At 42.4% G+C, this 17,597-nt stretch overlaps 1 protein-coding gene across 5 annotated transcripts in view; it reads right to left on the bottom strand.

The window, feature by feature from the left end:
- Nucleotides 1-17,597, bottom strand: part of ripor1 (RHO family interacting cell polarization regulator 1) — a 320,548-nt gene that overhangs the window by 34,424 nt on the left and 268,527 nt on the right. For all 5 annotated transcript variants that reach the window (XM_078210944.1, XM_078210942.1, XM_078210943.1 and 2 more), the window contains exons 10-13: nt 16,970-17,095; nt 15,110-15,258; nt 9,272-9,401; nt 4,744-5,511 (exon numbers count right to left, since the gene is read on the bottom strand). In XM_078210944.1, the coding sequence (XP_078067070.1) occupies nt 4,744-5,511; nt 9,272-9,401; nt 15,110-15,258; nt 16,970-17,095 (1,173 nt within the window). The remainder of the gene's footprint in view (nt 1-4,743; nt 5,512-9,271; nt 9,402-15,109; nt 15,259-16,969; nt 17,096-17,597) is intronic.

The following is a 17,597-nucleotide window of genomic DNA, read 5'->3' as shown; positions in this document are numbered from 1 at the left end:
AGACAGTTGCCAGCTACATGACAGACATTGAATGACAAGCAGGATTTCATTAACCTCCTCAGGTCAAGCCAGGCCGTTATCTCTAAAAACTGCACCCCCACCCCAACCTGCTCCAGCACATCAGCAGAAAGAGAGTCAGGCTCATCTTCAGTGACATTTCCCAGCCACTGCCCCCCTCCCCCAAACACACACCCCAACCTCCTACGCCAGCCATGGGATATTTTTCTGTTTGTAAATGCAAGCTGCTGCATTCCTAGTCAGCTTCTCACCTTTCATAAACTTGAGCGCATTTAAAAACTCTGTGTAAGTAAAGATACAGGCAGCAGAGTTCTGTTCACCCATCACCTCAGCGCTTGCTGACCTTCATTAAGCTCCTGGTCAAGCAATGCCTCAATTTCTCATCCTTGGTTTCAAATCCCTCTGTGGTCTCACCCCTCTCCTATCTCTGTAACCCATCCAAATCTCCAATTCTGGCCTCTTGCACATCCTCAATTTTAATTGCTGCATCATTGGCGACTGTGCCTTCAGCTGCCTCGGCCCGAAGCTCTGGAATTCCTTCCGTAAACGTCCCTCCCCTCCAAGCTCTTTGTCATCTGTCCCAATATTTCATGTGGCACAGTGTCAAATTTCATTCCTATGAAGTGCCTTTGAATGTTTTATCATGTTAAAGAAGCTGTATAAATGCAAGTTGTTATTCTAGAGAGTTTCATCCAAGGTGAAATTCTTCACAGAAATACAACTGTATTTAAACCCGGACACATTTTCATTTAGTGGCCTCAGAGAAAAATATAAATCTGGTCATTTCAACTTTGTGGGGCCACAAACCTCCAACTATGTAAAATAAACAATGCGTATGTGACAGGAATTGCAGGTCCATTCCGACATGAATAAAACGACATCGAGGAACCGTGCCAGAGAGTAAGGCGAGGACAAGGAGGCTAAAAGAGTCCTTGGGGGTCCTTGTGCATGAGACGCAAAAGCCCAGTCTGCAGGTACAACAGGTGATCAAGAAGGCAAATGGGATGTTGGCCTATATCGCGAGGGGGATAGAATATAAAAGCAGGGATGTCTTGATGCACCTGTACAGGGCATTGGTGAGGCCGCAGCTGGAATACTGTGTGCAGTATTGGTCCCCTTATATGAGGAGGGATATATTGGCATTGGAGGGAGTGCAGAGAAGGTTCACCAGGTTGATACCGGAGATGAGGGGTTTGGATTATGAGGAGAGGCTGAGGAGATTGGGTTTGTACTCGGAGTTTAGAAGGATGAGGGGGGATCTTATGGAGACTTATAAGATAATGCGGGGGCTGGATAGGGTGGAGGCGGAGAGATTCTTTCCACTTAGTAAGGAAGTTAAAACTAGAGGACACAGCCTCAAAATAAAGGGGGGTCGGTTTAAGACAGAGTTGAGGAGGAACTTCTTCTCCCAGAGGGTGGTGAATCTCTGGAATTCTCTGCCCACTGAGGTGGTGGAGGCTACCTCGCTGAATATGTTTAAAGCGCGGATGGATGGATTCCTGATTGGTAAAGGAATTAAGGGTTATGGGGATCAGGCGGGTAAGTGGTACTGATCCACGTCAGATCAGCCATGATCTTATTGAATGGCGGGGCAGGCTCGAGGGGCTAGATGGCCTACTCCTGCTCCTATTTCTTATGTTCTTATGCTTGACTTCCTCACACCTCTGTAGGGCAGTGAGCCTGCAGAAAGACCGCTTTGAAAGTTTGAATGGTCAGGCCCAATTCTTCAGCATAATGAGGAATGGGAAGGATCTAGAAGCCTCAGGAGCAGCTACTTTCTCAGGTAGATCTTTGTAACCTGGGGTGGTTCACTATTTATTTTGCCATGCTTCAGCTGGAGACAGGATAACATCAACATTATGGTAAAGCCAAAGGGCATAAAGACAGTCAGGCAAGTGACTACAAAACTGATCTGCTGATCCAACTTTGTGGGAATGATGATGCTTCTGCCCCCAATCACCCAGCAGATTCACAGATTGAAATCATGGACTCAACAAGTGGTAAACCAGCTAAGGAATCTCACAATAAGAGTGCACAAACCTTACAGAAGAGCTATTGTGCCAAATCCACATTTTAACTTTTATTGAAAAAGGAGTTTTGTTCTGGTTATGTTTTCTATTGACCTCAGAATACTGGTAACCTGGCACCATTCGCAACTCCTCTGACAATGAAACAGTACATCCCAGCCTACAACAGGACCTGCATAAGGCAGATTTCAGTTGATAAATAGCAAGTGACATTCATACCGCGCAAGTGCTTAATAAAGATCTTAGATTGATTAGCCATGGTAAATTGCCCCTTAGTGTCAGGGTAAATATGTGGGGTTAGGGGGATGGAGCCTGGGTGGGATTGTGGTCGGTGCGGACTCGATGGGCCATATGGTCTCCTTGGAGTTCACTGGAGCACAATTACCAACCTCCCGATCTGGGGTCACCATTGCCAGGAGTTAACTGGACCCATCATATCACTCCCACAGCCTCAAGAGCTGGGCACAGGCTACATACTTTGCAATAAGTGGCTCATCATCTGAACACAAAATTTCTCCATCATTAATACGGCTCAAGTCAGGTGGGTGATTGAATATTCACTCATCAGTCACCCACATCAGTGCAGCTGTAACACTCCAGAAGCTTGATGCTGTTCAGGATGAAGCAGTTTACTTGATTGATACCCCTGTCACTGGACTAAGTGTACACTGTGGACTGTGGTTAGAGCATATATGATCTGCAGGGTGTAGTACAGCAACTTCAACAACATCTTCCTTTTCTGCAATACGTCACTGAGAAAAGCAGAGCAGTAACACTAGGGAACCAGAGTCCAATCTAAGTCACATCCCCATCTTGTTTTGGGCATATTCCCTTGTATTTAAACAGCAACGAGCAGTGAGAAATGTTTCCTAAAATTGCAGGGTGGAACATTGCACTCTAAGGCAATCAATACAAGAGATGATGACGTTACATGAACAGTTATGAATCTCACTCTTAATGTAATGGAGCTTTACTTGTATAGTCATCAGACATTGGGCCCAAGCAGGAATGAGCACTGTTCATAATACTGCTGGTACTACCATGCTCTGAATAGGAACAATCATGCTACAGATGAATGTCTAGTGTGGAATTTACCATTCTATCACAGCATGGGCACCAAAGGACCAGAGAACCAGGGAAGCCAATTTTGAGCACCATACTTTAGGAAGGAAGTGAAGGCTTTTGAAAGGGCGCAGAAAAGATTTATGAGAATGGTTCCAGGGATGAACCTGGGGTTGTTTCCCTTAGAGAAGGAAAGGTTCGGAGGAGATTCGATAGACCTGTTCAAAATCAGTAGTCTAAACAGAGCAAGTTAGGCAGAAACCATTCCCATTGTTGGAACCAGAGGACACTGATTCAAGGTGAATGTCAAAAAAACCAAAGACAACATGAGGAAAAAGCTCTTTTACACAGCAAGTGGTGAGCAACTAGTTCCCCCTCCCTTTCCCTATAGCCCTGCAAATGTTTTTTCTTCAGATAACTATCCCATTGCTCTTTGAAAGCCATGATTGAATCTACTTCCACCATAGTGTATTCTGGATCCTCACCACTTGCTGCGTATAAGACCTTTGATGTGGAGATGCCGGCGTTGGACTGGGATAAACACAGTAAGAAGTTTAACAACACCAGGTTAAAGTCCAACAGGTTTATTTGGTAGCAAAAGCCACACAAGCTTTCGGAGCTCTAAGCCCCTTCTTCTTGGAGCCGGCAGTTTGCGGTGTTGATGGTAGTCATGATGTGGAGATGCCGGCGTTGGACTGGGGTAAACACAGTAAGAAGTTTAACAACACCAGGTTAAAGTCCAACAAGTTTATTTGGTAGCAAAAGCCACACAAGCGTTCGGAGCTCTAAGCCCCTTAGAGCTTAGAGCTCCGAAAGCTTGTGTGGCTTTTGCTACCAAATAAACCTGTTGGACTTTAACCTGGTGCTGTTAAACTTCTTACTGTATAAGAGCTTTTTCCAGAGTTCCAGAGTTCTACTACCCTTTGTGTGATGAAGTGCTTCTTGACATCACCCCTAAACTGTCTAGTTCTAATTTTAAGCTCATGTCCTCTTGTTCTGAATTCCCAAGGAAATAAATAGTTTCTTTCTATCTACCCTGCCAAATCCCATAATCATCTTAAACACTTCAATTAGTTCATCCTTTAATCTTCTTCACTCAAGAGAAGCCTGCTTTTGACATTTACCAGTGAGAGTTATGCAGTGCAGAATGGAAGGATACTTTTCAGATCGAGATCCTCAGCACATTAAGGTAACTACTAGCGCCCTTTCTCATTAGGGGAAAAAAATCTTAGGATAAAGGAATGTATCAAATAATTGAAAGTCATTTGAAAATGATAACATGGCTGGACAGCACTGAAATGGGAATAAAGGAGGGACCACACATTAACTGTCAGATTCACACTATCCTCAAAATATCACCATAGCCAACCAAATAAAAAAACATCAAGAACAACAGGATGTATTCACCTTGTTGAGGGAACAATATTAAGAGTTTACTATAGCGAATAAGACTGAAACAGTTTAAAGATTTCACTTCTGAAAAATTGCAAAATGCCAACAACCAGCATGCAGTGTTTGATATAATTAAAATGTACCCACAGTATAAAGTTACTGGGTTTTTAAAAATATAAATAGCTCATAAATTACCAAACCAATCACATTGAAATAACATAAATCCAAACCAAAATAAACTTACCATCAGCACTTCTTCTAAATGTTTGACCTCCAGCTCTAACTTCTGGAGTTCTGGGAACTGGCCACGATAATCGTCAAGTGTTGAATTTAATGTCATCAGGGCTTCCTCTATCCCTGGGTCTACAGGCTTCACCTTTCCGCTCTCAGTAGACACAGTTTTATCATTCGGTTTGGTTTTCTCTTCTGTAGCGGCAACACATTGAACCACTGAGACAGCAGCAAAAGTTTCACCTCCTGGTGTCGCCGACAGACTACATGCGTTTTCTGGGATTTTTGACTTTTCTAGTGGAGCTTCAAATGGTAGTGCCCCGTTGACAGTCTCTTTAGTCACAGGTTGATCAGCTTCTGCCTCTGAGATTTGTGAAGACTCCACTAAATTTGATATGGCATTGACCTGCGGTTTGGACTCTGTGCTCGTTGATGCATTCAAGTCCATTTCAGCGTCTATACTTGCTTCACTAATATGGCTGAGAGTTCGGGAAACTGGCACATTTCCATTAAATAATGCAGGTTTTATGGTCTCCTTCTCTTCTTCTGCCTCTTCCACTTGCTGTCCGACAGCCTCAGGACTAGCTGCCTTAGCATCCTCAGTTTGTGCAAATGTTATAGTGATTCGAGGGACTGTTCCCTGTATTTCTGGCTGTACCAATGTTTTTTGAGAATGTCTAACACTGGTTGACAACTGTGGACTGGAAGAACCATCTGAAGAATCAGAGGAGATGGACCATGCAGCACCATTCTCCTGTTCTTCTTGTCTGCGCAGCATATTCTATACAAAACAAAAAAGTACAAGTTACAATCTGCTCGGTAGCCAAAGTACATGTTCAATCAAACACTCCTTCAGAATAGCATTCCTCACCATAGAGATGGCATCAAGACTCTGTGGAGATGATTTGTAAACTGACTGAAGCAGCCCTAAAGCAGAGCTCAAAACTCGAGAAAGAGGATAAGCATATCACTGACATAGTCAGTCTACGTTACTAATACTGCACCTTGCGATGAAATGTTTAACCTGTTAGTGTGAATTCAGCCAGGACTCCAAGCCAGACAAATCAAAGAACAAAGCCCCTGGCTTGTTTTAACTTTACTTCGAAAAATAAAGTAAACATTGGTCCTTTAGAGGATGAGAAGGGGGATGTAATAACTGGAAATGAGGAAATGGCTGAGGCATTGAACAGGTATTTTGTGTCGGTCCTCACAGTGGATGACACCAATGACATGCCAAAAATTGATGACAAGGCAGCTATGGCAGGTGAGGACCTAGAAATTATCATCACGAAAAAGGTAGTGTTGGGGAAGTTAATGGGGCTAAAGGTAGACAAGTCTCCTGGTCCTGATGGAATGCATCCCAGGGTACTAAAAGAGATGGTGGGCGAAATAGCAAATGTACTAGTGGTAATTTACCAAAATTCGCTGGACTCTGGGGTGGTTCCCGCAGATTGGAAAACAGCAAATGTGACGCCACTGTTTAAAAAAGGAGGTAGACAAAAGGCGGGTAACTATAGGCCGGTTAGCTTAACGTCTGTAGTAGGGAAAATGCTGGAATCTATCATAAAGGAAGAAATAACAAGACATCTAGATATAAATTGTCCCATTGGTAAGATGCAGCATGGGTTCATGAAGGGAAGGTCATGTCTGACTAATTTGGTAGAATTCTTTGAGAACATTACATGTGCAGTGGACAATGGGGAACCTGTGGATGTGGTATATCTGGATTTCCAGAAGGCATTTGACAAGGTGCCGCACCAAAGACTGCGACATAAGATAAAGGTGCACAGTGTTACGGGTAATGTATTAGCATGGATAGAGGATTGGTTAACCAACAGAAAGCAAAGTGTGGAGGTAAATGGGTGTTTTTCTGGTTGGCGATCAGTGACTAGTAGTGTGCCTCAGGGATCAGTGTTGGGACCACAATTGTTTACAATTTACATAGATGATTTGGAGTTGGGGACCACGTGTAGTGTGTCAAAATTCACAGATGACACTAAGATGAGTGGCACAGCAAAGTGCGCAGAGGATGTTGAAAGTCTGCAAAGGGATATAGATAGTCTAAGTGAGTGGGCGAGGGTCTGCCAGATGGAGTACAATGTTGGTAAATGTGAGGTCATCCATTTTGATAGGAACAACAGCAAAATGGACTATTATTTAAATGGTAAAAAATTGAAGGACCTGGGTGTCCTTGTGCAAGAATCACAAGGAGTTGGTTTGCAGGTGCAGCAGGTAATTAAGAAGGCAAATGGAATTTTGTCCTTCATTGCTAGAGGGATGGAGTTTAAAAATAGTGAGATTATGTTGCAGCTGTATAAGATGCTGGTGAGGCCACACCTGGAGTACTGTGTACAGTTTTGGTCTCCTTACTTGAGAAAGAACATACTGGCACCAGAAGGGGTGCAGAGGAGATTCACTAGGTTGATTCCAGAGTTGAGAGGGTTGGCTTATGAGGAGAGACTGAGTAGACTGGAATTCAGAAGAATGAGGGGAGATCTTATAGAAACATAAAAGATTATGAAGGGAATAGATAGGATAGAAACAAGCAAGTTATTTCCACTGGCAGGTGAAACTAGAACTAGGGAGCATGGCCTCAAAATAAGGGGAAGCAGATTTAGGACTGAGTTGAGGAAGAACTTCTTCACACAAATGGTTGTGAATCTGTGGAATTCCCTGCCCAGTGAAGCAGTTGAGGCTACTTCACGGAATGTTTTTAAGTTACAGTCAACAGGCGCAGCCTTCTTCCTAACACCCTTCAAAAAAAGAAAATCTGCTAACCTTACCTGGTCTGGTCCAAATGTGACTCTGAGCCCACAGCAATGTGATTGACTGTAATTGCCCTCTGATGTTGCCCAGCAAGCCACTCAATTGACACAAAGATGGCTCAGCACTACTTTCTCAAGAGCAGTCAAGAAAGAGTTTGATTCATTCATGGGATGTGGCAATCAAAATGCAGTTACAAGGCTGAAGAGATCCCTTTTCCTGCATATATATGCCAATTATATTTCCAACAAAAATCAAGAAATTAATTGCCACAAATATGAAAAAAAAACTATGTTAAGGCTGTACAAAGTCAGAATGAAGTCTCAGATTTCAGGCTGCATTTTTCAATTTCTGAATGTTAGAAATTAGGCAGCTAAAGAACTGTTTATTATGCACGAGTTGATGCTATTGATGGACAAGAATGTTTCTTCACATACTACTTTCTGGAAGGTACAAAGTAACTAAACAGCTGTGGGCTAATGGCCGGGGTGGGGGCACCATTATCTAATCATCACATAGAAGCTACCAGACCATGTGCCATTTTCAGAAAGTGGAAGTATTAAAGAACACATCTGAAGAAAGGATGCAGACAGTTCTTTGGAGGGGCCTAAACTAAACAATGGCTTTACAAACTCAAATTAAAGCAAATCAATAAGCTGAATATTCTCAAATGATGCTCAGAGACAAAACAAATGGGACAGGAAGATCGGACGGTAGGTTAGGCCCTTTCTAATAGGAATAAGCATGCATACAGAGGCCAATGAACACCTGTGCCACAGCCATTAGCCCACAGCTATTTAGTCGCTTTGTACCTTCCAGATAATAGTCTGCGAAGTAACGTTCCTGTCCATCCAAAGCATCAACTTGTGCATAATAAATAGTTCTTTAGCTGCCTAACTTCTAACATTCAGAAACTGAAAAATGGAACCAAGAAGTTCAATTTCAGTTCTCTGATATTGAAGATTTTAAACAGAGATTCATTTTCTAGCATTATCTGGTGAGAGTACATCTCGGATACCGTGAGGCCAAGAAATAAAATGGCAAACCTTACAACTTAAATTACTGGTTAAAAACAGAGAATTATGATTTGTGGCAGCAGTCAGTAAACACAAGGTTAGCTACCTCCTGAATTACACACCTTAGTGCCTCAGGCTGCACAAGTAGATGCGAATGTTGTAATTTATTAACAGCTTCAGTCAGAATATAGCTCTCTCTCTCGTGTCACTCTTCTCTCATACTGCTTTTCCTTTGTTAGCCAGCCAGCCCTTTCCTCCCCTCTCTAGTTCCTCTGTCACTATGACAACTTGGAGCTAAGAATGTGCAAGCCATACAGCCAGAGTGAAAGGTTCTCTGTTCCTGAGGTGCAATGAAATCGTAGACATGTTTATAAAGGATAATCGATGACTTTACTGTGCGCAGCATACATGAGGATGACTCTCTCTCTTTTCTTCCACAAGTGTGCGCACACAGTCCTTTTCAAACTCTGTTTTAGCTGATGGCCCTATTCCACAGCAGGTCCATATTAATATCAAGCTGCCCAGAGTCAAATCTGAACCAAGGCATCGGTTTTCAGATTGTAAAATTAAAACAACAGATCAACTGGGTTGTACTAAGCAAGACTTGCTTTACCTGCAGTTTGGATCACAAGGAAAACACTTCTCACATTTCAAGGAATATACCAATCTGGGCGATTGTGCAAAGCATGCATACATTCAGGATATCCATGGCAGAATACACAGTAGCACCACATGCAGGTGAACACCTGTAGAGAGACTTACATAAAAGGCCTGTTCCCGCAGGGATGGGGTATCTGGCGGACTTTGGTTGTAGGTGGAGAATCGCTTGTTCACAGTGGGCACTTTGTTGACAGTACTTGCAGCAGATGTTTGATCATCTTTGTCGAATGGACTAAAAGAGAACACAAGCTAAATAAGACACCACTGGCATTCAAGACACAGTAGAATGACTTGCTTGCTAAGATATTTTCCACGCGTTCTAACCTTGGGATTCAGTACATGGTAAGCTGCTCTGAGATTAGTGCTCTGAGATTTGATATTAAACAAACTGTTGCCTCCTTTCACCAGTAGTTAATGCTGGGTAACATTAAATTCCACTGGAAGATGCAGAAATATAATCCTGGGTGACAGCTAAAGGAAGAGAGGGTTAGGGTCAGTACATGTAGTACTTAACCATGGGAGTCAGACAGTTGTGGGTTCAAGCTTCACTACAGTTGAGTACATTATGCTGGACTTAATGCTTCATGCGATACTGAAGGAGAGTTCTGTTGTCCCAGATACCACCTTCCAGATGAATTGCCAAACCATTTGCTGTCTCAGGACATCTGAAGAATCAGGGAGCCCTGCCAGTATCCTGACCAGTATGTATTCCTCAAACCATATCAGTAACAGCTTAGTTGGTCATTCATTCCACTGAAGTTTCTTACTGAGCAACTGATTGCCGTGATTCCCCTACATCAAAACAGTGATTATACTTTATGGTTATGAAGTGTTTTGGGACATTCTGAAGCTGTGAAAGGTGCCACAAAGATCTAAGTCTCTCTTATTTATGACAATAAGATCCTTCTTTCAATATTTTACTGAGTATGGAATAAAAAGGAAGAGTTTCCTTTTCTTTTCTTACTTCCTGTACTGAAGGCACACACACAAACTCTCACCAGCATGGACTGTCAATTCTGCACCCCCTCCCCATTCTCCTCGTTCTCTCTAACCCAGGGCCAACTAGAACACACTAAATACTGCTTTAGTTAAGCTCATCCCCAAGTATGACACAGATCATGGACTGAATTGCAATTTCCCAAGATGAATGGCTCAGTTACACAAGGGAAAACATCTTAAAGGCACTGGAGAAACTCGTACATTGAAAGAAAGTGAAAGACTGAATGCAACATTTAAACCTGAGCCTTTTGAAGGGGCAAGGTCTGCTTGCAAAGTAATGGATTCAATAGTGTAAGTAGCATAGTGATTACGGAATATTTCTTATATTCATGGTGAGATGTGTACATTTCTGAGCATGTTTCAGCAGACCTTTGTCCAGAATTGGTTTGTCAAGCTTGATCAAATTCTTTAAAAAAAGTGACTCGAGGGGGAAGTCAGGAATTATACATGGACAAAAACATATCAGCCAATCCCAACACACCCATTAGTAAAAGGAAAAGTTAGTCACATCCTCACAAAAAGCTGATGCCAATCAGAACAAAGTTGTTAACAAAGTTAAGCAGAACTATGCTGAATATTTTAAATTATTCTGTAAGTTCACGAAAGTCATTTTTTCAGTACTTTAATTTCTTAAGTAATCTTTGGCTAATAGAGTGCTTCAATTCAAATAGGATACAAAAGTGTGTGCAGAGATTGGCATTTGATTGTCTAACATTGAATTCAATGCACTCATCAAGAGTTGGAAAGTCTTCTGAAAGTGGCCATTGCTCTGCAGCTAACAACTGGCACAAATGAAGTGGTCCAGCATATTCCCGAGGATTGGCCATTGAACCAAAACTAGGTCAAATACAAGCACTGGATGCTCTGTCACATCTGGGAGAAAAGGATTCGACCTGATTAAAGGATGATTATGTTTTTGATTTTTTCCACAACAAACCACGCCACACTGGATCTAACTAACTGCAAGATTTACACAACTTACCACAGGAACACGGAAACAAGCAAGCCACTCAGCTCCTCAAGCTTGTTTTGCTACCATCATGGCTGATCGTGTAAACTAATTCCACACACCCACCTTTGGCCAACAAAAATCTTATCAACCAGCTGCATTATTAATTCTAGAATCTAATTTCCACATCAAAAATTGAAATTTCAAAGCCACAGTGGGGAAAGCATGTGGGGGGTTTACACAGGGGCAGAATTTTACTTTCCCCTGATTTTGTGGGTTTGTAAGTGGTGGTGGAGGGGACCAGAACATTTTTCAGAGGGCCTGCCCACCAGGTTCCCACCTATCCTAATGCAATTTGATGTCCCCAGCCACCGCTTCCCCCCCCCCACCTCAATTGGGGCTCTTAAGTGGCCAATTATTGACCACATGAGGGTCATTTCCCACTCAGCCTCATTTATTAAGTTGTTGGAAGGAGTTCAGGGCTGGGGCGCAGATGGTCTGAAAATTAACCCCGTTTAGGCCTCAGGCAGGAAGGAGGTGCACCTCCATCAGCATCGGGCATCCCCACTTCCACAAGGTTCGACTCTTGCATGGACTCCTTCCATTACTCCCCTGCCAGCCCCTCGGCCTCTGTCCCAACACGCTAACCACACTCTCTTCCCTCCCCCAGGTCTCACCTATCTTCCCCACCCTGAAACCCCACCGGGTTACCTGATCCTGGACTCCTGGGACTGAAGACTCTGGGGACTGCTTGTAATTCCAGTCCTATTTAATTCAGCTTCTGGCGCTGCAGGGACTAGAGAGATTCCAACCAGATTGGCCAGCAGTTCCTCAAGGCATGACTTTCTCCCAGGGGGGCAGAAGTCCTGCCTCTAGCTAATTAATGTTCCTTGGAGCGTGAAACAGCCATGGGGCAGCTAGTATGGGCAGGGACGTGTTTGCTGCCAACTCCTCAGATGGCAGGAAAGCAAACCCCGCCATCCAAAATATCCTGGCATGTAATATTAACCCCAAATACTCAAGACTGCTTCAATTTTGTTAAAGATTCCAAATTACGAGATGAGGAAACCCATGAACTTTCAAATAAATAAACATTCTCACCAGCACCAAGATTCAGTGTCAGTGCCAAATGATTCCCCCATGCTTTGCCAGGCCATCTAACATTTTGCTTCATCAATCGATCTATTCACTTACTTTTTAAAAGATCAAAGCGTGTAAGAATTGGCCATCAGTACATGAATATTCCTCCCTCTCTGATGTGGTAAAATACATTTCCTGCTTTAGCATTACATTTCCACCCAGAGAGTGAGGGAAGGCACCATCTTACCAAAAACAATTGGCACAGACCCCCAGCAGCCATGGGGAAGGTGCAGTTACATTACTCAAAAGAAAAAGGTCCTTACTTCGACCCTGCACCTAGAGAACTGCAGATTGTAACTGATGGGCCTTGTATATAAAAACACTAAAAGAAATAGTACAAACAAATGACAGGAAGGGCAATAATAAATAAATGGATCTGAACTATTTGAGTAAGGGGATAGAAGTTACTTGCAAATGGAGGGGGCGGTGCAGGGGAGGGTGGTGTGGAGTCAAGCGTTTTCTTCAAAGCTTTTTATTTAACAATGCAACACCAATGAGCATCAATATAGACTCAAACACAATGTTTGGAGAGAGTATTGGAGACCTTTATAAAGGACACAAAGAGCTTTATCCGCTTGAGTATTGCTTAAATTCACACAGACACAGAAAGAAGCTAATATCTATAGTTCTTATTCGACTCATATCAGAGGGTCCTCAGGCCACAATTCCCAAATCTTAAAGTCACTTTAACAACCAACTCTCATTCAAGATCCAATCTAAATGTTATGGGGCTAATCCAGTGTTAACTAGAAAGAAGCACATAATGACTGAAAAAAATAAAAGCAGAGATAATCCATCTCAGGAAAGCAAGGCAATAAAACTTGCTATGCACAGATCCAATTTTCCCTTGCACTTACACAATTAATAGTTTTAGTGAGTGGAGCTCAAAAATCCCCAAACCCACAGCCATGCCATTCTTAAGTGAACTACTTTATCAGCTGACTGATGTTCACCAAATTTAAATATGTAACATACAATTGCTAACAGGAACACATGGCAAGTTTATCTAGTTAATAAATGAATGGAAGAGTCCTAGGTTCAATCCCAAATCTGGTACTCAGTGAACTGACATGAAGCAGAAACAAGAGGGGAATAACAATTGGCTTAAATGGGGGGGGTGGCGATGGCAACCGCACAACTGTATCCTGACAAAGCATGAGGAGAGAAGAATATTACACTTAAATGAAATTATTCATATTGCAGGCACTGGGGTTTAAAAAATGTCTTTAATAATCTTAATGTTTGTTTGTGTACTTGTAACATTTAAATAGCTCCATATTTCAAATTACCCTGTTCCATTTCCCCTCATGCACCACCTCAGCCTGTTGGCATAAAGTCTTTTTGGTCAGTTGATTTAAGTCCCTTTCCTTGATGCACTTTAGAACAAAGCAAAAATAATCAATAATATTCAGCTCCTATTCTGCTTCTAAAATGCCTGAGCAATGAAATCTAGTACCCAAGAAGAGCACCAAGAAAAGCTTGAATAAAGCCAAAGTCATGGATTGCCCTTGAATAAAGTCCCAATATATTGAAGAGCAATCATTAACTGGGCCAAAACAATATAGTGCAAGTGCTGGAAACCTTAAATAAAACAGAAAATGCTGCAAACAGCAGGTCAGACAGGGCTGTGGAGAGTTATAGTTCTAGTCTGATGAAAGGTCATCAACCAGAAACATCAACTTTTTCTTTCTCCATGGATGCTGTCTTTCCTGTTTTTCTTTTTAATCCTGAACTAGGATTTGATTACAAAGTACTGCAAAATAATCTTGATCTCAGTGAGCTGAAAGGTTTACAGTTGGGACTTTTAGTCCTATTCTTATCAGAGCTGCTCATTACGCAGCTAGATAGACAGTACTGTTGTGAAAGTGTATGTCGTATTAGAATGCACAGGTAGGACAATTAACTATCAAACTAGAAGTCCTATTCGTACCTAGTATAGCCACCATATAGTATATGGTTTTGGGTCCTTTGAATTGTGGGGATAACAACATTATGGAAAAGGTTTGAAGGAGGGCCACCCAATTGGTTAAGGGCTTTCAACCCCTAGTTTAAGGGCCCCAAATTAGCAAGACAGATTTGAAGAGATGGGTCTTTTTATCCTTGGAAAAATGTAGGCTTCAAAGAGGCAAGATAGAGATATTTAAAATTATGAAGCAATGGAATTCTGTCAATGTGGACTAAGTTACTAGAGATTGATAAGCAAGGTAGGACTAGCCACAATACTTATGCTGGATGTCAGGGTGTTACTTCTTTTCCACAAGAGTTGTCAACTTCTGGAATAAGTGGCCAGTGCATAGAATAAAAATTGTGTAGCGAATCCACAAAGTGGAGCAGGAAGGTTTCCCGAGGGTGGAAATTCTCACATCATTAAAGATAGGTGGGCTGGCAGGAAAGAGCTGGGGTACCAATCACTGCTGTCTTCTGGACTTTGCATGATTTCCCAAGGGAAGGGGTGATAGGGCAAGGCTTTTTACTTGTATGACTGCAGAGGAGGGGTGCATCATGCACCGTCAGTGTGGGGAGAGCAACCGGATTTTTCTAGCCTTTCTTTGCATGTTCTGCAAGAGTTTTGTTGACTTGCGGATAAATATGTATCATTCTATTGAAAACTGCATAAAACAAGTTAAACTCTAAAGCGGGTCCTCTGCAGTAGCGCAATAATTCTGAATGACACACTTTTTGTAAAAATCAAAGCAGAGTGCAAGTGAAAGGGTCCATTGTAACCAGATGAAAGTAGTCCTTTGATTATCTAATATTCTTACAAGTTCTTGCTGTGGACAAAGCATTTTCCGTGCCATGAACATGCTACAAAAGACTAATCTCATCTGATTTTTAGACTATGAAAGACTTACTTCCAAATGACCTCTAGACTGAGTTTAATAGTTCCCAGATCATTGATATCCACAGCAACAGACTGAGGCAGGGCTGCAAACAAATCTTTTGTTTCACAGGAGACGTTGCCAACTATGACGTGATTCGCGAGGCTTTTCAGCTCCGTTACCTGCAAAATTAACAGATAAATGTCGTTGATGCTTCACAGCTTTCCAGAACAGTTCTTATTGAGACCAAAAATGTCATGTGCAATGCCTTCCCTTTTATGGATGAAGCATTGCATATTGCTGTTGCTGCTTTAAGTGCTGTTTTGTTCACAGTGTTAATACATACACAAAAGCACTGTGATGCTGAGTGTTTTTGAAGCTGTAGTAGGGCAACAGAATGATTCAACCATTGTGGAAACCCAGATTAAGATCTGCTCCTGAAATTTTATTTTTCCCTAGCCTCAAATATTTATTCTTGCATCTTAAAAAAAACATTTTCCTTGTCCTCCATGGGGGGGGGAAGGGGGGGTGCATAGCGGAGTGGAAATAAAAATTTACTATGGGTCTGTCTTCCCTGATAATGTTAGACATGTCCCTTTAAGAGCAAACCAGGTCTTGCTTGAGAGTGAATTGAGAGCAGGTGATATTCACTGAAGCTTGTACTTATGAGCTGTTTTTACCCCCAGTAGACATTTGGCTTCTGGACAGGAAGAGGATCCAAAAGGGAAGAGTGGAAGCCAGTGTTTGCACTGAACTTCAGTATCAATAAAACAGTTGTGAATCATCAGAATGTCTTCTGATGCCTAATTTGGTAACTGGATATCCACCGGTAAAACATTCCCAAGCCATTAAGAGACTATCAGAAAATGAACAGCTTGACAACTAATCCTCAAATGTGAAGGTGCTGTTTGATGTTAAAGGTTCGCTAAATTTACTAGCAAATTTACTAAGGTGGGGAGGGGCGCTTTACCACCTACTGATGCCCCTATCTTTCCTGGTAAGTTCAAACAATTAGCACCTGTGGGACTTTTACCCCAGCAAGAAATCTAAGTTTTCAATAAAGGAGCGTACCATCACACTGTAAGCAATTAAGGTGAGATGTACAATATGCTGGATGATTTCCCCCCACCACCCCCAATTTGGGTCTAATGTTCTGAGTTTGCAATATGTCCAATTTTCATTCTGTGCAGCAGTTTTTCATTATTTCCTTTTATGCAGAGCCCGAGTTTGACATGATTTATTCATACCACTGGTCAATAAGCACCCATACATCTTGACACTGCATCTCTCTCCACATGATCCAGGCAAAAATCATCACAATCACTGAGGCCATTTTAAGATCTGGAATGGAACCACAAACAGTTTTGCTTGGGCTAGCGCAGTGTTGCACCAAGAGCTGTACATAGGGTGGAAATCTTGTGCCAATGCAACTGGACTGTCGGGTGGGGGGAGAGCAGTGCATGAGGCCTTAGTGGGGTAGGAGGCCACTTGGACAACTCTTCTGTGAGAAACATTGTAGTGGGGAGGAGGTTGAGAACAGTCTTTGTTTAAAATGATTTTATTTTTAGTAAAGTCAAGATTAATGGTCAAAGGCTTGAATTTAGACCCCAGGATTCAGCTTTGTAAGTCCAGCAATTTGTGGAGATAAAGGTTGTAGAGTCACTTCTTGCAATAGTTAACTTGAGAGCTCTCAACATATGCTGACCTCCTGCTGGAGAGCTTCTCTTTGTAAACAGGAACATGTCAAGTAACAAAACAGTTATGTAGTGTGTCTCCTTGTATCATCTAGAAACACATGTAGCCACTCTTTCCAAACTGATTTTATTTCAACGAATCTTAATAACTGTAAGGTGAGAAATTCATGTTTTTTGTGAGTGAACCAGAGATCCTTACCTTGATTGAGAGGAACTCTGTAACAAGAGGCTGAAATACCATCTCTTCACCATCCCATACTTGCTTCCCATTTGCTTCAATGCGACCTTTCAACTTCCACCGTTGGCGACCATATTTCATGAATATCTGCCAATAGATATTAGATAGATGTATGATTCATCAGAAATATATTCATCCCCCTACTTCCTCTCAGACCAAAACTTACAGCAAGGCTGTGGTCAGGCTGCAACATCTGGATTTTTCTACAGCAGTAACATTGGAGTACTGCGTCCAGTTCTGGTCGCCACACTACCAGAAGGACGTGGAGGCTTTAGAGAGAGTGCAGAGAAGGTTTACCAGGATGTTGCCTGGTATGGAGGGTCTTAGCTATGAGGAGAGATTGGGTAAACTGGGCTTGTTCTCCCTGGAAAGACGGAGAATGAGGGGAGACCTAATAGAGGTGTACAAAATTATGAAGGGTATAGATAGGGTGAACAGTGGGAAGCTTTTTCCCCAGGTCGGAGGTGACGATCACGAGGGGTCACGGGCTCAAGGTGAGAGGGGCGAGGTGTAACTCAGATATCAGAGGGACGTTGTGGGGGCCTGGAATGCGCTGCCAAGTAGGGTGGTGGAGACAGACACGCTGGCA

Source organism: Mustelus asterias, chromosome 4 (assembly GCF_964213995.1).
Source record: "Mustelus asterias chromosome 4, sMusAst1.hap1.1, whole genome shotgun sequence".
Taxonomy (NCBI): domain Eukaryota; kingdom Metazoa; phylum Chordata; class Chondrichthyes; order Carcharhiniformes; family Triakidae; genus Mustelus; species Mustelus asterias.
The sequence above is the reverse complement of the archived record's forward strand: the minus strand, read 5'-3'. Positions and strand labels throughout refer to the sequence as shown.